The 26467-nt window shown below is 37.9% G+C and overlaps 2 protein-coding genes across 7 annotated transcripts in view; one reads left to right on the top strand and one right to left on the bottom strand.

The window, feature by feature from the left end:
• MED23 (mediator complex subunit 23) overlaps window positions 1-20628 on the bottom strand; it is a 39123-nt gene extending 18495 nt beyond the window's left edge. For 2 of the 6 annotated variants that reach the window (XM_054194888.1, XM_054194892.1), the window contains exons 1-13: window positions 20471-20627; window positions 17772-17803; window positions 17569-17656; window positions 16832-16956; window positions 16575-16686; window positions 15707-15805; window positions 15053-15154; window positions 14006-14075; window positions 12251-12363; window positions 10933-11028; window positions 3518-3718; window positions 1984-2127; window positions 338-483 (exon numbers count right to left, since the gene is read on the bottom strand). In XM_054194888.1, the coding sequence (XP_054050863.1) occupies window positions 338-483; window positions 1984-2127; window positions 3518-3718; window positions 10933-11028; window positions 12251-12363; window positions 14006-14075; window positions 15053-15154; window positions 15707-15805; window positions 16575-16686; window positions 16832-16956; window positions 17569-17656; window positions 17772-17803; window positions 20471-20530 (1388 nt within the window). In that variant the 5' untranslated portion in view covers window positions 20531-20627. Of the gene's footprint in view, window positions 1-337; window positions 484-1983; window positions 2128-3517; window positions 3719-10324; window positions 10343-10932; window positions 11029-12250; window positions 12364-14005; window positions 14076-15052; window positions 15155-15706; window positions 15806-16574; window positions 16687-16831; window positions 16957-17568; window positions 17657-17771; window positions 17804-17996; window positions 19229-19974; window positions 19996-20470 lie in introns of those variants that run through there. The other 4 variants (XM_054194890.1, XM_054194891.1, XM_054194887.1 and 1 more) reach the window with 4 other exon arrangements.
• Window positions 20629-26098: 5470 nt separating this feature from the next.
• ENPP3 (ectonucleotide pyrophosphatase/phosphodiesterase 3) overlaps window positions 26099-26467 on the top strand; it is a 46704-nt gene continuing 46335 nt past the window's right edge. The window contains exon 1 of the mRNA XM_054196888.1: window positions 26099-26283. Within this exon, the coding sequence (XP_054052863.1) occupies window positions 26170-26283 (114 nt within the window). The 5' untranslated portion in view covers window positions 26099-26169. The remainder of the gene's footprint in view (window positions 26284-26467) is intronic.

The raw sequence follows: 26467 nt of genomic DNA, 5'->3' as shown, positions 1-26467 counted from the left end.
ACAAAAATACACGTTAAGAATCAGCTTTCCAAACAAAATTTAACCCAATGTACTGCTTACCCACACTTTCCAAACCACACCACAATAAAACAAAAAAGTCAGTTTACTTTCAGATTCTCCATCAGTAGAAAAGATTTACGGATCTTCAATATTATTTCTGTTACCTGTACGATAACAGCATATTTTGACTTTGAGCTCGCTTTTAGTTCTGCTTCATTCCTTTGATAACCCTTAAACATCATCCCATCACACAATACATTCTGAATACAGACTTGGAGCTTCTTATTCCATTACATCTAGAGAAAAATCAAAACATAACAAACCCCCCAAAACTCACTCATGGTGAAGTTTAAGAGAATGAGGAATGGGAATCTGTAACTTGGAGTTGTCGCTATGGGCCTTCCGATTCAGATGAATCCAAATACACGTCATCGCAAAAGCATGAGTCGACTGGGGTTTGTTAATATCAGGTACAGGAATACACTAAAGAAAGAACACAGGAACGTGACACATTGCATGTATTAATATACAGAAAACCATGTTAGATAGCCAGCATTCACAAGATCCTTTTTTTTCTTTTTCTGACATGCAACACCATAAGCAACATTTTTCAAGAACAGATTCTACCCTCATCTATATATGCAATTTAAAATCAAGAGCTCTGGAAGAGACCTGTATCTCAGTAACTATGCTGAAAAAAAAACCCAAACCAAACAAATAATCTAAGACCTCAGCAAATGGAAGTTCATGCTTACAGTACACAAATTCAAGATACGCTACTTTTACTCTCAGGCTCACATTTATACGTTATTCAGAAATCAGTTATGGTATGTGCTTCCACAATAGGTACTCAGTGGTTCACCAATATTTTCTGAAAAAATCCAACTTGTCTAGCATCACCATTATACTTAAAGACTAATACACTTCCTATGAAAAGGAACAGATACACCCCAAAATTAAACAGGTTTCAGATACATTACTGCCATTGAAAAAGGCACTCCAGCGTTCTCCTTTTGCCAACATCTGCATTTCTTTCCCTTTGGTAGTTACTACTGCACAAGCACCACTGATAGCACAAGTGAGACAACAGCAACGCATAATCAAGGGGACAGTAAGACAGATCCTCTTAAGAGCAACAGCCATAGATAACATTTAAACTGCAAAAAAATGAATCCTCAGAAAGGCCCTAATCCCACAAACATTTTAAACAAGTGTAACTCAGCCCATCACTACAGTTAAATAGTCCGTCACTCTTCCCATATTTTGTGCTGACAAAAGCAATTGCGATCTCATAAAACAAATTATACTGAAGAATCTCTGCGGGTCAAAACTAACTTGAGGGAGAAAAATTGCTATACATCAGTTTGGTACACCACACATTTGTGTTAACATATCTACTGACACAAAATAGAAGGCACTATGGGAAGAGTAAGCAATCAGGACTTCATGCTGACAACACTGTCATGATGGAAGTTTAAGAACTTCCCCTAATTATCCCTTCCTCAGGAACCTTAATTCTAGAGGAAAGTACAAAGCACGACTAAGATTTGCTTTGCTACTGCAGAATGAATTTAAGTAACCATTAATACAAAACAAATTTGAAGTGTCTTGTTCAGCCCTGCACCTGAAAGTATTTCTCAGTGTATTATTCTGTTACAGCCCAGACGTAACAATATAATTCTGTATTATTCCTTAGTAGTATCCTCAATACTTTAACAAGCTCCTCAAAACCTTAGTAAAACCAAAGTCAAGGAAGAGATTACTTAATAGAAGTCTTCTTCGCCCCTAAAACACTCCACAAATGTGGTTACTGGAAAAACATAGCTAGGAAATCCTGAAAATTTTCATTTAATTATGAAACAGCTCTCTCCAACTATGCACCACACTGCTGCAACAGTGACTCAAGAATGATAGTAATATTGACATACGAAAGTGTCAAGTTGAATTAAGAATAAAACTTTTAATTTCAGAGAGAAGACTTACTTCTTTCTCAGGATACAGGAGGTCAAAAAGCTTCATAACTGGGAGGAAGTCAGCCAGGGCATTCTTCTGGATACTGCCAGAGATGAACTGGAGTAGCACCCACATCAGATGGTCTCTTCCTTTAATGAGACCACGGCCTGCCAACTGTCAAAAACACTCAGTAACAGACAACTACTGCATGCATAAGAAAAATCACTGCAAAGTTTCCTATAGAAATAGAAGGGCAGACTACAACAGTTCCAGCAGAGAATTTTATAGCAGGATTTAGGTAGAAATGTATGTCATCTTTTCAGAAAGACAGCAAACAGGTACATTAGTTGTAACAGAAAAACAAACTCTGTGAGGGCCAGAGCAATTAATGTTAAAAGGTATTTATCCCTTGAGGATCATTGTTTTGAAAAATTAGCAGCTCTAACATATTGGACTTAAAATGTCACCTTGTAGCCCTGCAGCCAAGCACAGTATTGCCATTGACAGCAGCAGGCCACAGGCTTTACAAAGAAAGTCTCTGAACCAGAAGAAATCAGTTTGCTTTATCTGGACCCGTCTGGATTTATTTTTTTGTTATTTAAAACTTCTTCACCTGTAATAGCAATTCTCTAATAACCAGTACTCTACTCTTAACCTCTACTATCATCTAGCTTGCTTTAGTTTGAGATCAGATTTGTGCCATTGTGTTGTATAGTGTCTATTGTTTCAATGATTCATTAAGAGTAATTAAAGGAATGCAAACCTAGTAAAACTAATTTCAGCGATACCAGAAAGAGCAGAGAACTAGAATCCATCATAAGTAAAACATACACAGTAAATTCTGATGTAACATGGACAGTGGACAAACGAAGATGGAGCAATGTGTAGTGCATGTTAGGAACTGCATCTAAATAGCCACAAGCTAATACTATAGTGAGGAGAAAGAATATCCCTTTCCTACCATCAACACCATACCTTCCTCTCAGCAAAGTGCCCAGGCTGTTGCTGACTTACTGTAACCCCTCCTCTCCTTTCTTATGGAGGACTGGCATCACTACTCTTAGAATTAAGAGAAGCGTTGAGCATAAGAAAAAAAAAAGATAAATACTAGGAAGTGTATCAGTTTTAACCGAATTATTTGGAAATAATAACAACTTTGGACTGTAATTGCCAATATCACTGTAACTGGACAAATGACCTTTGATTAGATTGCTTTGATTAGATTGATTAGACAAACTGTAAGTTCTTGCATCGATTTACATAGAGTATTTCTTAGCTCACAAATGGAACAAGGCGTTCACTCTGTTTGAAGCTTCATTGTAAATTGGATGTAACAGCACAGTACTTGTGTCTTCTGAATTATGCCAGTTTATCTTCTTACTCTAATTACTCACACAATTTGAATACAAATGTAATGCAACATTCTGTACCTGAATACACTAGAAACAGACCTAGCTCGCAGACACTTAACTTGAGAATTTGACTTACTTCTACAGAGCACAAACTTTTTTTTTTTTTTTTTTTTAAAATCTCTCTTAGCGTGGGAGCGATACGAACAATTTACCTTTTGATGGAGTGACAGGACCATATGAGGAAAACTTGCAAACTGAAAGAGCACAAAGAAAATGAGCTGGCTGGAGAGATGCTGCCACAGAAGCTGACTGGTTCCACCATCATCAAACTTCTCTTCAGTCTCAGACCGTTCCATGGCATACACCACAAGGTCCACCAGCTGGTCCTCCAGCACAGGGCAGCGCTGCTTGTGCTGTAAGGCAGAGATCAGATACAGTATTCCAAAAGCCTTGCCATTAACTTCAGAACTTGTACAGTTGCAGTTACAGTACAGGATTTTGACAGAAGGCTGGGAAGCATGAAATGAAGTCTGAACTTAAGTTAAGGATAAGCCAGTGTATTAAAGCTGCACTATGTTACAGGTCATGATGATTTTTACATTTTATCATATGTTACATAATTCCCTACTAAGTTGCAAAACAGAGATCATCAATGCACAAATAACATCTGAGGGTTTTGTTTGTGTTTTGTAATAAATTCATGCAGAATGTTATCTCTCTGATCTTGCATTCATGGAAAACAAAGTCCATCCTTTTGACACGCTGGTGGGGGTTCTTTTGTTTGTTTTGAGGTTTTTTGTTGTTGGCTTTTAATTTTCCTTCCCTCTTTTCTCCTTCTCAAAAGTTGGGATCACCATAAAGAAAAAGATAATCAATTATACCACTAAACTCAGAGGAAAGATCCCAATACATGATACAGGTGTTTACTGGCTATTCTCTTTTTCACTCTCATTTTGGGCTTACCTACAACTAGTAGCAGAATTAATATCTGATTAATACCCCTATAATTAGGTGCTGTCCTACTGACACAGCACCACCTGGTACAAGATAAGATCAAGAAGACTTGAAAATTAATCTAATAAAAATGGTTTGTTCTACTTATTGTGAATAGAACAGAAATTACGTATCATAGTGATGAGCTCTTTAGATGTTAGACTGCCACAATCGATACAGTGAGCTACGCAAACACACAAATCACTTAAAATACACACCTTCCCTGATGACTTTTAATAATGATCAAGTAAGGAATGGAGTATATATTCAGATACATAAGTTATTACAGATGTATGTAAAGCAGGCCCACTACCAGTGGTTTGGAATTCAGATTATAAATCTTCAATTTAAGACCACCAAGTACAGTGTCACAAGTTCTTTAGTGCAACAACCTTTTATTACCCTGCATTCGTGTAGTTACACTCATACAAAGGACTATTACTAAGGACAAAAAGCTGTGTGCTAGCCCTTCGGAAATAATCTAACCTCTGTTTGTTTCATTACAATCTCTATTCAGGAATGGTCACTTCTTCCTTTTTCTTTTTTTTTTTTATAACACACCTGATGCCTGTAACATAATGCAGCCTTAAATAAAACATTATTACTTTAATGACACAAAAGAAAAGGAACTGAGCTGCTCAAAGACTAATCATGAAAACGCAGTATCCCTTTCTAGAGGCAAAAAGGTGTATGTAAAAAAAAGTTTAAAAAGATCACCCAAATACTCATAAAATGCTTTAGGGATGCCTCAGATGAGTTCTTTTACTTACTAGCCAGGCAGCCTAAAAAACCCCTTTTAGTTAATAAAGAAAGAAATAATAAAAGGAAAGAGAGATGCTGAAAGGAGATGCTTGTTCTACCTTCATTGATGGTAGTCTTTTGCCATGAAAAAAAAAAAAAGATTCTCTTCAATTAAAAATAAAATGCAAGAATGGGAAAAGTTGACAAAATACAGTGAACAGCATCCCCTGTTGCATGCTCTTCACCAGCTCAAAACTGCAGAAAGCTACAATTCTAGCTTTTCCTGAAGCATGCTTAACACAAACCTCTAACTAAAACAGGAAGCATTGATTACAGTTTCACCTTCTCTTCCAGTACACAATGCCATTACCACGGATCAACCACTTTACAGGTTTACAGCACCAGCTGAGAGAGTACTTTAGGGTTTTTGTAGTTTGGTTTTTTTCCCCCTCCCAAAGCAACTAATTACGAAGCAGAGCAGGGTGCAACAGACAACACTACAGACTAGTTTATAATCCAGCATGCAAAACTACTACGTACAGGGCTTGAAATTTAATAGTTTGCTAAGCACTGGGTTAACGTCCAAAAAGCCTAACCATGTTAGGCTATATTAATTTAGAATAAAGTTATTCAAAGAATACATCAGGAAATTATTACTGTTAAAAAGAACGCCAGAATTTCCAGTAGGAATTTTCACTATTCTGAATAATTCTAAGATTGTGAAAAATTTAGGAACCGGGAAATTAAGAAAATAAATTCACTCTTTTAATATGAAAAATCATGCTTTTATTGCTTTAAAAATATTTTTTCAATAAGAAATATAGCAGTGCTTCATATTCTATCTGCATTAATTTAATTTTCTGGCACATTTTTTTCTGTATTTTCAGTGAATATATAGTTTTGCACAAATTTTGTGTCTATAGTTTTGGAGGACTCAGAAATAAAATACTGTGCTGCATAAGAATTTGCAGGATTGGGGCCTTATTTTATTAATTGCTCATAACTTAAAGAACATCTCAGTATATATTGAGATGAATAAAAATATAGGCAAGAGCTGATTCCCCTCACAAATAAGTAGGAATTAATGTTTTATATGGCTTAAACAAAACAAAACCAAACAAACAAATCCCCAAAATCCCAAACACTGTTTTGGATTATATATGGAAAAATACAGCATTCAAAACCACTATGCTTTTTCCCTAAAGAGTATGTTATTCCAGTCTTTGTGATTTGGTGATATAAATACATATTCTCCATTTTGTCCTAAAAATAATACTTAAAGACCTGATAAATACATAATCTCATTGAAAACATTATTAAACCATAAGGTAATACAGGGGGGAAAAAAGCACTACTATGACAGCTTGATACTAAAATTTCTCGAGATCAACCCTCTGATGGACTAGTGGTACTTTTTCAGCGGATCAAAGCTTCAATTGGTTTGGGCTATTTATTTTTTTTTTGGTTGGTTCATGTGTGGACTTTTTTTTGGGGGTGGGTGGAGGTGGGGAAGGCAGATAACATTAACAGTGTTCCCTAAAAGAAAAGTATTTTAAGTATAATTAAGGCTAGCTGCAAGATATTACAGTTTTCAAGTATTTTAAGCAAGCGACATTTAGCTCAAAAATATTTAATAAAAATCTACACTTAAGAAATGGATTCAGAAGACCAAACTGCAGAGCCCAAGATCCCCGCGAGAGTAAACGGTGTCTCCAAAAGTCCAATTCAAAATATGTAAGTTAAATGCCTGAAGTAGTTAATACAAGACAAAACTATAGCCCCCCTCTCATTTCCATTTTCCAGAACTGTATGATACCAAGACAGAAAACCTTAAAGCTTTTTTGTTTATATTATGCCTGATTCTAATTCTACAAAGTTCAGTAGGCATTCTCATGCTTTCTTTATTAAAAAAAAGGAGTAAGTTTCACTAAAGAAGTTGCACTCAAGTGTTCTCAACACACACGCTGACTATCTGAAAGGTCCCTTCCAACCTAGGCAATTCTATCAGTAATATATAAAAAATAATCACACCCCTTAAATTAAGTACTCTGCCATGTTAACACTAACAATATTGGATAGTAAGTTCCCAGCATCAACCAGCATCATATTTTAAAAACAAAAGGGAAAGTCAATTTTTGAATATTGCATTATATCATTCCTTTCACTTAATGATTCTGCTTACACATAAACAGCATCTTCTCCAAGCAAACTATTCTGGTTTGTAGGTAGGAAAGAATACAACTACACAGTCACCCGAACAGAGTATGGCATAGATATTTCCCACTCAGAGCTGCAGATCACCACTGCTGGTTTAAAAGGTGACCAGCCAAATATACTATTTAAAGAGCAAAAGCATTAATACAATAGCTGCTAATTAAAAGTTTCTATAACATTACACAAACAAGACAGCTGAAAATAACCTCCTCTTTCAAATATTTCCCAACCCAGAGAAATAAAATTTTAACAAAGTTTTTCATTGTTTAGATGACTGCAATACAATCCCGACTGCAATTATTCAAGCAAAAATGGGATTTTATTCTTCATACAAGTCTGCATACAGAGAAGGCAATGATATAAACCAAAACATTCAGAGTGACTTCATGTCCTTAAGACATTACTAAAGCTCCATTTTAAGAACCAACTGTATGGTCCCTAAACTGAATCTTAATTTGGCATCAGTGGATTAAGACGCTTTGAACTGTTACTCATTTTCCGAAAGCAGATTGTTACATACCTCAGCAAATTATTTAAAAGATAATTAAGTATTAGGAATATCACCCCATCTAACAGGAGAATATAAGTTGACATAGAATCACGGAATTATTTAGGTTGGAAAAGACCCTTAAGATCATTGAGTCCAACCATAAAGCATGAAAACATACATGATAAAATACAATTTAAATCTCTACTTCCTATAGAACAGTTCAAACAGGTATACAAGAGAAGGTACTGTCCCACACAGAAGTACACAGTAGCAAAAAATAAAAATGCCCAGACTCCAACAGAAGGAACATTTTGAAGTCTGTATCATTACGTCTAGACTTAAATCCATATACTTGAAAAAGTTATTAGAAAACCTCATCCCACAACAAAATCCCACAGCAAAACTTAGAATCCTGAAAAGAACATATGAATCATTAAACATAACAAATTTTACCTTCATTTTTCTCTCTGCAAGGTTAACAGGACATCTGGATTTTTACCTTTTCTTATTAAAATTATTTTTAAACACAACTCAGACACGGCTTTAGTGAACAGTTTTCTAACATAGATCTGCTTGGGTAAGATTGAACCAGAAAATTCCATTGTTCACCTTCAAGGATATTTGAGAACTAGGACAAATTTGGCTGAACCATACCTAGTTTGTGATGCCAAATGATTCAAATGAAGGCTCCAATCCTGCAACTGGATCTGTGCAAATAGTTGACAGGGCATACAAGCAGCTTCACATAAATAATTAATGATCATAAATAAATAATGATCATTGCTTTGAAGTGTTTCCGTGTTTATTTTGAAACAAACTTGGCACTATTTGCATTTCTAAGTGTCTTCTATTACACTGAAAATTCATTTCTGCAGGTTAGTTCAGTTCTATTAATAAAATACAAAATTATAAGCCATTTTACTGAAAGCATCAATGCACTTACACAACTTCTAAAAAGCATGCTACTATTTTTTTTATAGGTGGCTACATTAACAAATTCAACTATAACATGAAGTTAATTTCTACCTAAAAAATGTATAAAGTTTTAACATTTTCCACAGAGTACATTAATTTTTAAATGGAACATTATTTCCTGTTCTATACCAGTACACCACCCTACTCTATATTGGTAATTTTAACTCACAAATTTTCAACAGCCTAAACATCTTTATGCTGGTGTAATTGTAGCAGCACAGCTATAGTTCATGTTCTGTCAGCATTTCCTTTATAAGCTACGTTCTTCAAGTTTGTTCCTTGGCCATAAAAATTCATGCTAGGTTGAAACTTTGTGTAGGAATTCCTATACTACCAAACAATTTTTAGGAAGTGTAGTTCAACATATTTTATTATGTCCTTTAAATTTTCCTTGATTACTTTCAGAGGACAGTAAAGTAGGAGTTAAAAATGGCATTTTTTACATCAATGTTTTTTGACCTGAAGGCACAGACCACCCATAGTTAGAAGAATAAAATGGGTTCAATATTTTTTTTGTCTAGATCTTCTATTATTTATCAGTTACAAGATGTACAGAGGAAGAGTTTCGTTTATTAACTGAATGTACACAGAAATAGACACAGAATACAAATACTACTCATTTCAATACTAAACCTAGCAGCTTGTTTCCAGGGTTTAATATTTCAGCTGCTTAATATCTCAAATACAAAAGACTGTCATATACAACACAGTGTACTGTTTGCCAAGATGTAGGAATCTGCGCGTTCAAAAACATTGTCCCAATCCAGAAAGAGTACTGGTGTATTTCACTTACAATGGGAAATATACACAAGGTTTCAGGATCATGTAAATTTTATAGTCAAGTTACAAATCCGAAAAAAGTTTCTTAAATGGAAACACTGACACAACCTTCACTATAGTATTGCAAACTGCAACGCTATTTTATAAATCTTAAACAATGTTTTTTAAAGTAGGTGTGGAATTGATTATTGTAACAAGGGATCAACTGTAAATATAATACTCGTAATTTCAAATTTCAAGCAGAAGTCCACTTGGTTGATTTGCTAAGGCATTTATTTATTTAAACAAGGAGTCAAATTATAAGGAACTACTTTTCACATGGTATTCTGTACTACCTTTCTTTCACCTAGTTTGGAGAATATTATAATTGCTTGTTGGGAAGTTTGTTACTGAGGCTTCCTAGTGATAAGAAAATTCTGCTAGTAAAGCTTTGGTTTTTGTTTTTAAGCAATGATGTATTTGCAGCTTTATAATTTTACAATCAAGGGCAGTGGATGTTTTTCCACTGGTATAAGGAAAGAAATTTTGAACTAAGAATCTCTCCTCATCTGAAAATTCCAGCAGACAAAGTAAAAGTTCTTATGACTGGTAAGGGAAATGGTAGGAGTCCATTCCAACGAAAATTGTAGGACCAAAGGACCACTGACTGTCAGCTTTATGCTACATCTCTCATATCTCTAGAGATTTGTAGTGAGAATTTGCCCTTGACTAATGGTCCTGCCAATTTCAAGCCCTGACTGTACATGTATTCTCTAACTGGAATCAGTGGCTACAAAGCGGCCAGCGTATCGTTAGTCACAATACAACAGTAAGGTTGTGAACATACCTGAGCAATGTTCAAGGTCTAGAGCATTGGAGGATGGGCAGGACAAGACAGGACAGAACAAAAATAAAGGAAGAAAAAAAGAAAAGACAAAACAGTGACTATGAGGCCAGCCTCAAGGATCCCCAAGTCAGACTAAGCCCTCCCATTCTAAGGTATAAAAAGAAAAAATGTAACAAAACAAAACGCAGCTTTTCACTATTCTAGTACTATAACATGCCAATATAACATAGAGTACAACAATGCTTTAAAAACTAATGACATGAACAATAACCATTTTTATTGTTTGAGGTAGCAGTCTCCTACTGTCTGTCAAAGGTGTACTTGAGGCTGGCCTTATAGGAAAAAAAAGCAATGCAAAAAAAAAAAATCATATTTTAAATCTCTACTTTTCAATTTAACATTCGTAAAGCAATATACAAATGATAGGAACAACAGTGTCCAATTAACCTAATATGATCTTATAAAAAAAATAAAAAATAAAAAAATAAAAGAAATTCACTCTCTGTATCTAAACTGTTTTGCTTAGTTAGCTATAGCAAAGAAAAGAGAAAAAGAATAGTGCAGATTCTATGCAGAATTAAATCACATGTTACAGCATAGTACAGTACCTGCTTATTCAGACCTAGCATATTGCAGACCATATCCCTTGAATACGGTTGTTCCAGCACGTATCTCAACAAAGCAGTCTGTGGCTCAAACAGATCCTTAAAAAAAAAAAAAAAAAGAAGCAAACACATACAAACATATATTGCCTCAAGATTGTTTAATACTGAGTTTATGTTTAACCGAGTTAAACAATTTAAGAATGAATGTTTAATTTACGCAGGTATTTGTTATCTGGCAAATCTTTTTGCTCTCTGATACCCAAACGAAAGGAGGAAATAATCGCAGTTCTTAAGAAGTGACAGGTTTTATGGGGACCGAGTAGAAGAACATTCTTCATCCAATAAAAGAACGGCACACTTTTTGAAACAGCCTTGAAATACTGGAGGACCGTCAAGAACTCAAAGGAAGACAGGTAAGACTAGGGAGGGAGAACATGACCAAGATCCATAAAAATCATAAGCACAAAGAAAGCAGATATGGAACAACTGCTCACTGCATCTTCCAATTGCTGAATCACTTTAAAGCAAAATGTTATCTGAAGCTAGGTTCAAAACAAATGGAGGGAGCCAATTCCTTATGCAACATGAAGTTGAAATGTGGAACTCCTTGTCAAACGGATGTTGGGGATGCTAAAAGTTTACAAGGGCTCAAGAAGATACTGGATAAATATTTGGAGGAGGAAGGTTTACCAAATATATAGGAACTAAATCTGTCTCAGGAAACACACAAAATTACAACGGCTGTAAAATGTGAACACTATGTATGTCATTAGATATACTATCTTCATATCCTTCCTTAGACACCTAGGATATGGGGAATGGGACACTGGATAATGTGGATTTTTGTCTTGATCCTTTACAGTTCTTAAATTCTTTCAGTACACCACTATTTCTCGCTCACAGTTTTAAGTTTAAATAAGCTAACTTATACTTGAATTGTAAAATTATCTTTCCTATGGAATAGCAAAGAGCACAGAAAAGAAGAAATTACCTTTGCATTCTCTTTCATCTCCCCACAGCTAAATTACTTTTCCAATCAATTTTCTACTCTCACTTGTTCTCTCACATGCAGATGCCCATAAGACATCACTTCTTCAGCATCCCGGGCAGCAGTTACACCACATGCTACTTAAAAGATCCTCTAAATATAGCTTGAAATTATTGAAATATGTAACACAGTGAAAATATCGACATCTTCAATGTTAGCCTAGCTGGAACAATCAGATATTCACAGATGAAATTATTCCCCCCCCGCAAGCAATGATATAAAAGCTTTGTATTTTTTGAATGTAACGTGTTTAAGAAACTTAATAAGGCATACCTTATCATATGGTAAGAGACCTTTCAAAGGAAAACGAAGGGTTGTAGGATCCAGCTTCCAAGAGTTACACATGGCACCTGAGTTATTTACCACAGGAAGGAGACTACAGCGACCTACATGCAATGAAACAAATTCTAAAACAGTGAAACTGGCCTATTGTTTAATCATTCTGATGCAAAAACTAGCCTCAGCCACTTTTATGCTCTCCTTAAATTTCCACTGTTTAAAGCATTTTACCATAGGATTGCTTCAGGCTGGTTTTATTTTTCTAACCAATTTTCAGTTAATAAAATCTCTAAGGAGTAAAATCCCCCTTTGTTCAGATTGGGTACCCTAAAAATAAAAGTATTTACAAATATTAATCTAAAAGTGCCCTTTTAGGTTACCAGAAGACTGCTCTGTTTCAACCACTTGACCTAGGGATTTAATTTTGGTACACTGACCCTTTCCACAAAGACAATGGTATTACTAATCTACATATACAATCTAGTCTTTCAAATTTCCTTCATTCACCCTGTAAGACAAACTGTGGGCAGGATTCTGTTCAGTAAACAAATCAAATACAAGCATCTGTACTCCAATTACAGTCAATGGAGATCTAGTCAATTCAGTCAGTGTAGGCCAATATAATTCAGCTGATCACATAGGAACAGTTTTTTGTAGGGTAAAAGTAGACTTATTAGTCACTGTGGATTAGACACCTAGGATTTATTTCAGCTGCTTAAACACAGGCATCTGAACCGAGACCCTAGTGCACCTGTATATCAGCATCTAAATGTAGGTGCCTCAACTTTGACCTAAATCTCACTGTCAGTTCAAATTCCATGACTTCTATTGTCCAGACTGGCCATATTATTATCAGATAAAACAAGCAGTAAATAAATATCTTTCTCCCCTTCAACCTTATCTATTACAAGTCATTCACACATACAAGACTTGTAAAAATTTGTCCATGATCCCTGCGAGTCATATGCATAAAAGCTACGCCACACTTCCAACAGAAGAATAACTACATGCTTCTGAAACACAAAATGCTCTGGAGCATTACAGATGAATTTGCATTCTTAATGTCTGCACTAAAGAAATTCAATTGCAATAAACATTGCTTACATCCAAGATATAATGCAGGCGTTATTAAGTTACTTAATTCTCAAAGCAAACAGAAGGCATTTTTATCTTTTTGAAGAAAAATGCAACAGGCATCACAGTTAAAACAGCCAAAATTTTAATATTCAGGTTTCCAGCAGTAAAAAAGGTGATTTTTCCTTTCACAGAAGAGGACAGACTGTACTCATCCAAGCTAGGAAACGTTCACACAGAAGCCTGCAACAATAGGGATACGGCTGAGCAGCTACAAAAGCCCCAATGGAAACTGAAGTCAGAAAACATTATGCTATGACTAGCATACCAGTGGATCTGTATTAACTCAAAAATCCTTCAGCACAGAAAACCTATGGTTTTCTTAATGTTTATTGTAGTTAGAATCTATATGGACATGTAATGAGTAGTACACTTCCACTACCAGCTTGTAGCAAAAAAGTCATTTGATCACATCAGTATGAATTTTCCTTTTCATAGCAAAAACTGAAGAGAAGCAACTCCGAGAACAAACTGACAAGAGTACAGATGCTACGTGAAATATGAGCTTTAAGCCATTTTGCTTAGATGAATATATGCCCCAAAAGGTTACAAGAAACGAAATAGTTCAAAATAAGTTAATTTATTTTGAAGTAATTAATGAAGTCATTCTCTTACCGCAAATGGAATTTATCCTTGCTGTAGGTCTGAAGGTATCCACAAAATCCGATACTAAATTACCTAGTAACTGGGTGAGAAGAGGAGAAAAAAGTAAGTTAAGGGTTTAAGTTGCAGATACTTATAAGGAATATGTAAGACTTAAATATGTTTACACATGTTAATGAAATACGCAAGAATCTACTAAAATAACTAGCTTCCTACGCATTTTGACAAGTCGGAAAAGTCATCCAGAACTTAAAACCACAAAAGGAAAAACATGACCTTATGAAGAAGGGCAGGAAGTACTCTTCTCAGTTTGCACTCAAGTAAGAGTTTATATAATAACTGTTTCTCCTATGCAGACTATATTATTTCAGTGCACACTATTTAGTAACAGATGATTTAAGACAACCTTTAGCATTTCTGCTCGTTAACACGTCTGTTTGCCTACGGATAACAATTCTGCAAAAACAAAGGACCTAGATTAGTACACTCTGGATTAAAACTTGGCTCAAAAGAAGTCAGTAACTCCCTATTAATTCAAGGGAGTCGGTATTTTATCCTTTTCCTGACACCTAGTTATTTTAACAGAATACAAAATTAAAAACTGGATCAACATTACATTCTTTTTGGAAACAGTGACCATTTTCATTGCATCAGAGCCCCAAATATTTTTGCATAACTGAATTAAAACAGAAAAAAACCCAACCCACTGGTCAGCTATTTAAAATTATTTTTTTTATCTTGAAACCAAAGAGAAATCACTAACTGGTAGGTAAGCGTGACCTGCATTTTCAAATGCATTCAACAAAACCAACTCAGTGCTTCAAGAATTTTGAACATCAGCCATGGGTCAAAACTACATCATCAATTTCATGCAAGAACACAAGGAGCTGCTGCAGCAATCACATCAAGCCTGTATCTTAATTTAGATGCCTAAACACAGAGATTACTGTTGAGTAGAAGATTTTAAGTCTTCATTTAAACTTTGCTTTAAAAAAATAAGTCATTTTGTTTTGTGTGGAACAGAACTCCAGATTACATGCTTTGATATCATATCATTACCCAATGGGGAAGTTTTCCTTCAGGATATAGTTTTCTGATTTCAGTAACTGCAAAGTAGGCAGGTAACAAGCATGCATTTCTTTCCAAAATGTAGGCTACCACCTATAAATAAAACACATCAGTGTAAAAGCCTTGGATAAGGTAAACAAAGTTATAGTCTGTCTGCTAGTCTGAGGCAGCCCACGAAAACAGATATTAAAATACTTTTTCTTAAGTTGTATCCTGATAGTACTGCATTTGTTTAAAACCTGTTTTTAATTGTACAGGTGTAAATTAGACTGTTTAAGCCTAAGTAAAACTATGCCTCTATATGTGCCCACAAAGTATTGAACACAACTACTATTTTTATTCACCAAGAAAAAAATAAAGCAATTAATCTCAATATTATATTTCATACATCTTATCTTAGCCAAGTCAAACATTGGGCCGGACTCTCCTGCTAGCGATTTTAGTCCTTATCTACCATATCCCCCAAAAGCTCTTTGTTTACTGTATAAAATGCAATTACAGAAAAGAATAAGAGCACAAAGAGTAAGTCTTTGCTGTTGAACTGTACCAACTCTCAGAGACCCAGAGCTACTAGAAACTCATTAATGACAAAAGAATGGGGCCTACCTTCCTCTATAGTACTAATGTAAAAATTCAGACAGTTACCTCTCTTGCTGCTAAAAGCTGCTGTACAACAGCTGAGCTCACAGTGTTTGGAATTGTTAAGATTTTCTCTAGGATCACTTTCAAAAGATCACGCACACCCTAAAAGAAAGCACAGGAAATTTGCATTCCCAGATATTCTTTATTTCTGGCAGAAAGATTACACAATCAATGTGGTCAGACAATATTTTGACAGACAAATTAGCTGTTTGTTGCTAAGTGTCAGAAGACAAACTGCTACTGAGAGTACAAATGCTAATTACATTAAATTCCTTATGGAACTTCCCAATCTCAGATGAGAAAATAACTGCTGAAATTTTGATGTGCATCCAGAGACATCCAGCCTACAATTGCTTGTGCAGACTGACCAAAGGACAATGTTGTATTTCATGGGCTTTTTGTACTAGCATGCTCACTGATGCTGGTGATTCTCTGCAAGACATGCATGGTTTCCTACTCCTTCTGTTAGAGTGTACCCTGCCAAAGACTCAGCTTTCGGGACCTTTTTCCTACATCGTAACAGGGGTTAGAGCAGATGCAAAAACTTCAACCTTAATGCTTCATAGTATTACTTTTCCATGTGTACCGCTTCTGCAACTGCATTAGGGGTATTTAGTCTGTAGCTGAAAGAGGGATGAAAGATAACTGTGTAATAGAGAAAAGAGTAGGAGGAGTTACGTTGTCTCTACAGAATAATCTATTAAGGTAAAGCTCAACTACGAAAAAGCATTAAAAGTGGTCTCACTGAATTATTTTTTTCTTTCATAATCAAAGCAGACTTTGAAACACAGGATGTCTCTCACATAAAGTCATAAACACAAAGCAAGAAAATAACATGTCTTATCACGAAGAAAAGAATGGGGGAAGATACCTTGTAGTCTACACCACCAATAATCTTCCGGACCAATTTAAATGTTAATGCCCACAGCTGTGTCCTTTCCCATTCAAGCGTATCAGAGTTTATCAGAGATTCACAAACCATCCTAGCAGAAGGAGACAATGCAAGAATGAATGACAGATAATAAGCACGTGCTCTCCAGCAATGTTTTTACAATGTCATTGTAAAATACCCTCTAATATTACAACTTCCATGTATCCTATTTACCAATTCATTCCTACATAGCTTACCTGGGTGGTAGAAGTCCAGTTTCTACTGCCATCGCTAAACAGTCATAAAGAAAAGAAATTCTTTTAGGACTATGCTGGCTATGAATGAATCTTACAATCCACTGGACGCACTGTTCATGGGATTCCTGAAAAAGCAGTAGAGGGGAAAAAGAATTTATTTACACGTAGTGAAACAAACTATAAGATTCATTTAGTGTCCTACCATGAAAAAATGAAACTAACAGAAGAACAAGATTATAAATGGTAGAAGTTGTCCAGTTGTCCAAGATACAGTTTTCCCAAGTCTTTTGATCTCATTTTGAAGTCCAGTTGTCCAGTATTGGCGTCCTGTTTAATAATTCACAGAACACCTCCTATCTGAAACACTGATTTCTACAGTCATCTTTGTTTTTCACATATAAGTTCACAAAAAATAGAATAAAATAGAAATGTTATATACTATTCTTTCCTTTTCACAGTTATGATCAAATTCAGCAAAAGCAAAGATGACGAGGTCTCCCATTACAGAAGAGCGCCTAGAGGTATCTAACTTTTAGAAGTTAATTTTTGAACATAATTTCCTTTTTTTCTTGCAAAGTCTTCCTATATTCTTTACCGCACCATATCCGAAACCAGATGGAATGGACACAGAATGACTGGACACAGACTTTATAGCTTAAACGTTTGTCTACTAGACCAGATTTCACTATATTAAAAATGTATATAAAGTACATGTAAGCAACAAATTAAATACTAACCTGTGAAAGGCTGCTCCAGAACTGTCTAAAAGCACCCAGGCAGCTGATCAGTTTGGTTCTCTCATCTTCAGGAGTGTCCATAAACATACTAATGCAAAAAAGACCCAAAACATTAGTTATTAGCAGCACCCAATGAAAGAACACAAGTGAAAAAGTACACGCATACAGAAAGTCTTGCACATATAAACTAACGTTACACTCACCCAGGAAACGCTTCTTCAATTACTTCTGTTTTCTGTAAGAGAAAAACTCTGAGTGAGCAATTGTGAAAAGATTTTCTATGAGTATCACACCACCAAGACAAAGAACAAAAGAATAAGTTGTACTGTTATGGGACTGTGTCAGAGGCAGATATATTTCTTCTGCTATGTTAGACTCTTTCAGAGTTGAGATTGCTTTGTTTTCATATAAACACATAAACAACATACCTTGTGGATCCAGATTAAGGCTCTTTGGTTTGTTTTGGGGTTTTTTTTCTTCTAAACACCTAGAGATGAATTTACTTCCCGAAGTTGGAGAAACTGTTTGATTCTGTTATTGCAGCTCTTTTTTCATACTTTGAATCCCATTAAACTTTTGTCCCACTTATGTTCCATGACACTCAGTTACACAAATTAATTATATACAGTTACTTTCCCATCTGAGTTTAGGTACATTGTTTTTTAAATTCCATTGATTGATTATATGGTCTTGTACAGGTGAAAGACTATATATGAATATAATTCCTTCCCCCCCTGCCTGCCCTCCTCCCTTTTTTTTTTTTTTAAAAAAAACAACTCCATTTTGCTCAAAGCGTTCTACATCATTACTCTAATACACCAGCAAAGGGGTTCTGGAAAACACTATCCTACAACTTTTTTTACCTTCTATATGAATTTCATATTGTACTCAGAAGCGATCTATAACTGACCACTATCCATTTTCATTTTTCTATTGTAGGAATAAGAGCATGTAATAAAATAATCTTTCTGGTGATCCTTCTCAATTGTACAGACTATACAACTGCCTGTCACTGCTACTCATAGCTTTCTCAAGAAGTAGAAGAGAAACCGATACTCGTCTGTTTTGCACAGAAAATTAGGTAAGTTTCTCTGCTGTCCACCCAGTTGGTAAAAGCAGCAGTGAAAGTAACAACTTGCCATTTTCTCAGTTATGGCTTCAAAAATGCAATTAAATTTTGTAAGGGCCTTTTCTTTTTTTGTTTCATAAAAATTTTAGGCAAATAACATTGCTGAAAAACAGGCATTGTGACAACACAGTGAAATCACAATGTTAAATATGTGAAAACACAATCTGAATGACAGTGCCAAAAGGAGAAATCAATTGGGTATGGGCAAATATGCTACGAGCAAATTTTGATACTGTCCCTTACAGCACCCTTCTGGACAAGTTGCCCAACAGTGGGATGAGCGGGTTCACAGTGCACTGGGTGAAGAACTGACTGAAAGGCAGAGCTCAAAGGGCTGTAATGAATGGGGCTACATTTGGCTGGCGACCAGTCACCAGCAGTACTCCTCGGGGTTCAATTCTAGGGCCGATTCTGTTCAGTATATTTATCAATGATCCGGATGTTAAATGCACCATTATGAAGTTTGCTGACGATACCAAACTGGGAGGTGCTGTTGACTCTCTTGAGGGACAGAAGACCTTGCAGAGGGATCTAGATAGACAGGAACATTGGGCTATGATTAATAGGATGAAATGTAACAAGTCCAAATGCCAGATTCTGCACCTAGGATGGATTAATGCCAAGCACAAGTATAGAGTGTGAGAGGAGTGGCTGGAGAGCAACCCTGCAGAAAGGGATCTGGGGGTGCTGGTCAACAGGAGGCTCAATGTGAGTCAGCAGTGTGCCCTGGCCGCTAAGAGGGCAAACAGCATCATGGGGTGCACCAAACACAGCATAAATAGCTGGTCAAAAAAGGTGATTATCCCACTGTATTCAGCATTGGTGCGGCCTCACCTTGAATGTGTCCAGAGAAGGGCAACAAAGGTGATGAAAGGGATGGAAGGAATGTCCTATGAGGAGCATCTGAGGACTTGGGGCTTGTCTAGTTTGTCTGAGAGGCAAAGTCATTGGTCTCTACAGCTTTCTGAAGAGAAGTGGAGAGGGAGGTGCTGATCTCTTCTCCCTAGGATACAGTGACAGGATGTGTAGGAATGGTTCAAAGCTGCACCAGGGGGGGTTTAGACTGGACATTAGGAAGCATTTCTTCACCTGGATTAGGCTTTCTAGAGAGGCGGTTGATGCCCCAAGCCTGGAAGTGTTCAAGAGGCATTTGCACAATGCCCTTAACATGCTATAACTTTTGGTCAGCCCTGAATTGGTCAAGCAGTTGAACTATATGAACAGTGTAGGTTCCTTCCAACTAAAATAGTCTATTGTATCCTATTCTAATGACCTACCGAATAATGCTTCATTTTGCAGTACCTTTGTGGGGGTGTATTTCCACAATTTGCTCACACCATTCTGTTGGCTGAAGAAAAATGACTCTTTAAAACATTCATCTTCTCACAATCTCCTTCGAAACGCCACCTTAAACTGCTTATTCTACAACAAACGCAGCACCTCCCCCTTAGGACTGGACTTATGCCCAGTCCTACTCTGTGCCAGATGCCGGATAAACGCTCAGCAGAGCGGGGGATTTCATCTCTGAGAAACCACCTCGCTCTCCTCACGGTGCTTCAATCCCGCACCCCCGGGGTTTCAACCCACGAAGTGCGCTAGGAAAATAAAAAATTCTTTCTCCCCTGATTTATCTTCTTCAGGATGCCCCGTCCATCCCCTCCGCAAAGGGAGCGCGGAGGGCCGCAGGGCCCCGGACAGGCCCTGGGCCTGGCCTGGCCTGGCCTGCTCGCACCGCCCCCCACCCCCGCGGCGGCGCTCCGGGGACGGACTCACCACCACCTCCTCGAAGATGCTCTGTAACTGCGTCTCCATGGGCACCATAGGGATCGCCATGGTACCGGGCCGGACCCAACAGCCCAGCGGCCGCCACCGCCCGGCCCTTTGTCAGGCGGAGACGGCGGCGCGGCCCGCCGGAAGCTCCGTCCCTGATCCCGCCTCCCGGGAAGCAGCTGCTCGGCCCGGCCGTTCCGGCGGCCGCAGCGTTCCGTGCAACGCTGCCCGCCTCGGCCTGCCAGGGACGGGTCTCGGCGGCTGCGGGGCTTGCCCCGGCCCCGGCCCCGGTTCCGCAACCCGCCACTGCGCGGCTGGGAGCGATGCCTACGGGGGAAGAAATCGGGAACCGAGGGCGAAAGGGGGGGCCAAGCCATTAAAAATGCCATTTAAAAATTTGGGAGTTGTTTTCTTTACGAAAATATTTGCTTAGGCTTCTTTGTTTATTCTGTTGTTTTTGGTTTTGTTGTGGTTTTTTTTTTTAAATAATCTGTTCTTAGAATAATTTGACAACGTACATGCTCTGGTTCTTAGAAGTAAGGGTCTTACAGTAAGGGACTTAATAATTTAACAATAATCATTAAGAAAAATAATTCTTACGGGTCTATGCTTTGCTGTGATAACTATAAAGTTAGAATTATTAATTCCCATTAAATTGCATAAAGTTAGAATAAACTGAAAATGCATTTATCTGAAAACATCTGAGGGTACATTATACATCTGCAGTGGTTTGTAGATTAAGTGTAAAATGCCAAATCAAGTCAACTTTAAAGTTTTGTGGCTTTCTGACATTGACACTGGATTTTCTGAGCTGTCTGTGGCTGTTTGGCTACGTAGTGTCCTGGAATAGCACTGAACCTAAAATCAGGTAGTGCTGGTGACTAGATATAAGCTTAAGGCTAGAGCAGAAAAATAAAGCTTATCATCCCAAATTCTAGCTGATAGATGAAGGCCTCAGAGCAGCAGGAAATTAACATTTCCAGTCTTGGAACTGGGTGGAAAATAACGGTGTACCCATAGGGGAGAAGCTCACGTGGAATTGGGTAGAGGATTATTTGTTGTAAACGGCTGTTGTGTAAGCAGGCCTAGAAGAATAGATAACATAAGCAATGAGAAATGTTATAAATAAATTTTAAAAGTACCCCAGGAAACTGTGATATGCAGGGCACCAGCACTTGCACAGCTAGCGGAGATAGGTGCTGTAGCCAAATGGCAGTAGTACATGTGATTGAAGTCAGTGCATTCTTGTCAGCAATGAGAAATACCTGGTTGGGAAACAAGTAATGCTTGCCTGTATATTATTTACCTACCTATACACGTAATGAATGATCATTGGAAACAGTATATATTATAGAGGAAGGTCCATTTGTACTTGCTGGTGTTGCTCTTATAATTGCGTTGCCCTCAGCCTTAACACAAAGCTATTTCTTCTGTAAGAAATATTCATTATACACTTTGCTGTGTGCTTATTTAAAATGTGTTGCAGTATAATCTGACACGCTCTTGGATATGCCGTCAACATCTAGTGTTGGTACTTGCTGACCATGGGCAGACCAGCTCAGGGTAGGCATCTACTTCAATTCTATGCCAAGCTCCTAATCCTTTCCCATAGTAACCCATAACGGGACTGGAAACGTAGCCCCAAAGAGGTTGTTTTACTCATCGTTATGTCTTATCCTTATGTTGAGGACCAGTCTACTATTCTTATTTTTATCTGCTTTATTGCTCAGTCACACTCGCAGGCTAACAGCCATTCCTAACCATGCCTTGGTCTACAGATCTTGATCCAACCTCAATATGTACCGAGCCCATGATCTGTCCACAACTTCGTGCCAAATATGAGTTTATCTTGATTTTAGGTTATTAACCAACATTCATTCTAAACTGTACTTACCATGCCAGCCAAAATCTAACTGGTTACCTTTATTAGACTTGGTTTAACCTTAACTAGAGTCCTGGTCCACAACTTGGCCCAAATACTATACCCAATTTTGAGTTTTAAAACTGGACCGCATGATAGCCTTGAACCCCCTAAGAGGTCCCAACTGTGATTTATCTCCTAAATTAACTCCTTGTCTAACCAGATCTTATTTTAATAAAACTGAACTACCTATGATCCTGCCTTTGGCAGAGAATCTGGTCATTGGGATGGAGCTGAGGGACAGGGGTGCCACAGCAGGTCAGGCTGTGGTCATCCTGCTGTGCCTAAGGGAACTGAATGTCTAAGAGGAGGAACAGGATGGATCTTCTGCGCTCGGATTGCCAAGGCATGAAGCCCTGTCAGACCCAGTGTATTAGGCAACACAGACCCGCAAGCCTCACCAAACAAGGAAGAAAAGCAGCATTTGCCTGAGGAAGAAACAACCCTCTTCATGCAGAGACAGGAAAGGAAACGCACCTTTCAAAATGACTGTAAATGTTATGTTACTCTGGAAAAAAACCTTCATCAAAATGACCATTTGTCATTGATGTCAGATGATAAATGACAGAAATGGTTAAACTTTGGGGTTTTTTTTCCTAAGTGAGTGCCATTCATTTTAGAAGATGGATGACAATGAGTGTAAAGGTGTCTTTTTATTGATGATATGTAAGGCCTGTCTAGTTCTTGATGGCTTTAGAGGACATTCAGCTGCTGTATCCTAGTAGCTTAAAATGACAGGAATTATAGTGAAAATTGGAAGTGGCTACAACATAGTGCTATTCAGAAATGTCTCTCCCTATTTCCTCAAGTTGCATGTTAACGTGTATATGGCAGAGATGTCCTGCCTGTGTTCTTTGAAACCATCTTCCTGTTTCTGGAAGTGCCAGATGAACTGAGGACTGCAGTTTGACTATAGGGGAATGGGGTTTGTCTCTAGCCTTGCCCTGCATTTGTGTAGTGTCGGACTATATGCAGCGCAGTCACTTAAATTTACGATTCAGTAACTGAGAAGAGAAAGAATAATTGATAATTATTTCCTTCTTCCCTGTTGTTTTCTTTACCTGGAAGTATTGATCATACAGAGTGCTTTTTTTTATGGGAATTGTCTTTTGGTAGGGATGAAGAAAAGTATTTTTAAACGTATGAGGTGTTTGATCTTTAAACAGAAAAGTCTGGGTTCTTGGCCAATGTTCATTAAGTTTTATATTCTTATTTTATCAGTGAGAAGTTGTATAGAAATTCTTGACGTGGGCAGTAAAGTTTGTGAGATTAGAGCAATGATTAGGTAAAAGTAGCAAAATCAAATATATAAGATCACTTCCTGTTACGTTTGCTAAATTATTTTCTTTGATATCGATAGGAGCATAAATCCACCCTGGGTGCCTGCACTGATGATTCACACTCTCAAAGGTCAAATTTATGTATTGCTTTTGCCTGGAATGGAGTTAATTTTCTTCATAGCAGCTTATATGGTGCTGTGTTTGGGATTTGTGCTGAAAACAGTGTTGATGACACCTCACTGGCTCAGCTCTTGCGGAGCAGCGCTTACACAGCCTCAAGGCCTTCTCTGCGAGTTGACTGGGGGTGCACAGGAGGTTGGGAGTGGGCAGAGCCGGGACAGCTGACCCCAACTGGGCAAAGGGATACTCCACACCATATGACGTTGCGTTCAGCAATAAAACCTCGGTTGAAAAAAGGAAGAAGGGGGGACAGTCGGAGTTAGGGGATTTTGTCTTCCCAAGTAACCATTAGGTGTGTTGGAGCCCTGCTTTCCTGGGGGTGGCTGAACACCTGCCTGCCGATGGGAAGTAGTGAATGAATTCCTGATTTTGCTTTGTTTGCGTGCGCAGCTTTGCTTTCCCTATAAAACTGTCTTTCTCTCAACTCACAAGTTTTCTCTCCCTTGGTGGGGGAGTGAGTGAGGGGCTGCGTGGGGCTGAGCTGCCTACCAGGGTTAACCCACAACAGTGCTTTTTGGCACCCAGTGCTGGGCCAGAGGGGTTCGAGATAATGACACATTTGATTGGAATGTGCTGGACCAGATTTACAGCTGTGACAGCTGTTTAGCTATTAATTGGCAGGCTCCTGTGCTTGCCACGGGACTTGCTTGCTTTGCTGTATATTAGTCTAGTGATTGCTAGTGGCTGCTGTTTGCTGTACTTATCATCTTTGCTGTGCCTGGAAACTTTTCAGTAGCAGCGCTGGCCACGTGCCTGGGCTGGTGTTTGGCCAGCACAGTGCAGCTGTTGCTGTTCTGCTGTAGTAGGCATGCTGTAACTACAGTTTGAACTCCAGTTGAAAGGACTGTGACCTGTGAGAAACTCCGTGCTGGAGCAGATACATCCCAAAGCATCTGGGGCTGTGGACAGGGCCACACTGGAGGAGGCACTTCCCTGAAGGGATTGCAGCCTGTAAATAAGTCTGTGCCGGAGCACAGGCAAGGGGAGGAGTGCATTGCAATGTTAAACCTTATAGCCTGGTTCAAAGGGACCAGGCATGGAGATCATAATGGATATAACTTTAGATTGGTGTAACACATTGTTTTGAGTTGCTTGTATAGCAGGAACCACCTGAAGAGAGGACACCACTCACGAGAAGCCCTGCAAATATGACCCAACCTGAATAGGTTTTGGCAGCAAGTAACTCCACACAATGCACTGCCTCTCCTGCCCTGAGCAATTGCCATAATAGATGGAACCCAGGTTGTGAAAGAAGTAAACTCAATGGGCGTTTTATGGACATTTTACAGGAGTGGCCCATAGACTAAGGGAATGCTATCTGTCTATAAATCAAAGGACGGCTGGGGAGGGGAAGGGCATGAATAATGGGGATGTATTGGATAATGTGGGACCTGAGCATGATACAAATGGTATAGTATAAGGGGTAGAGATTGTATTTGTTTGGGCTGTAATGGAGTTAATTTTCTTCATACCAGCTTGGATACTACTATGTTTTGTATTTTTTCATAATTATAAATATTATAAATTTATTTATTATAAATTACAGCTCATGTGGTGCTCAAGTTTAGAATCAGATCAACATTTGAATAGTTACACTTGCATGGCCTTAATAGGCTTTGAAAGTCCGTTCATAACAAACCACCCTTCCATTAACTACCAAATTGAAAAACAAATAGATTTCAAATTGTAGTTAAACAAAACCTTTTTATTTTTTATTTAATTTGATTTGGCTGTATACCGTTTATTTTTAATGAGTACATCCATCACTACTGAAAAAACACGTAAAAAGCTGAAAAAAAAGTATGTGACAAAGATGGATTGAAATTAAACAGGAGGAATCCTCTGGTGCTAAATAAGGGAAGGGACTTGAAAACACAGGCATGACAGAGAGCAGGAGTTACTCAGCTGTCTACTTTCATATTGGTTTCGGTAAATGTACTTAACACTTTCTTTGAAGATAACAAATACTCTGGGTGACAAGCTTTTAACCAAATAGTTGAGTACTTGAATTTGTGTCATTTTTGCATTTTATTGCTTAGCAACGTTTAGTTCCTAATCACCATTTAAGAGTCTACTTAATGCTGTCCTTATCTTGACAGCTTCTCTGTGCACAGAAAATGCTTTTCAGCCTTTGACCTTTCTGACTCATTTTCCTGCTTACTTTGGCTTCCTGCAAACCTATCTCTTAAGCAAAAGCTAGGCTTCCATAAAAACCCTATGAACAAAGTACACACACGCTTGAAGCAGGAGGAGCGTCTTAGTCGCAGCTGACCCAGCTGGGGAGGCAGCATACGCGCAGCTGAGAGGCCAGTCTCGGCAAAATGGAGCTTCAGGATGATAGCATCGATCATAGCAGATATTTGAGTGAGGTGTCTTTAAATCCAACAGAGTACGTGAAGGAAAAAACCCTCCTGAAATACAAAGTCGCCTGTGCTGTAAGTAGGTGCTGCTCTTCAGGGCTGCTGGTTTAAAAATTCTCAGATTTGCAGAATTTTTAGAAGTTTCATTGTATTAATATTAACCATTCAGAGTAGCTTGGTAATTGATGCTTCAAGTTTCATGAATGCACTAACTTTACTGGCAGATTTCTAAAGTTCTTCTGGTACTTATCAAGCAAAC

The sequence above is a fragment of the Rissa tridactyla genome, chromosome 3, assembly GCF_028500815.1.
Source record: "Rissa tridactyla isolate bRisTri1 chromosome 3, bRisTri1.patW.cur.20221130, whole genome shotgun sequence".
Taxonomy (NCBI): Eukaryota; Metazoa; Chordata; class Aves; order Charadriiformes; family Laridae; genus Rissa; species Rissa tridactyla.
The sequence above is the reverse complement of the archived record's forward strand: the minus strand, read 5'-3'. Positions and strand labels throughout refer to the sequence as shown.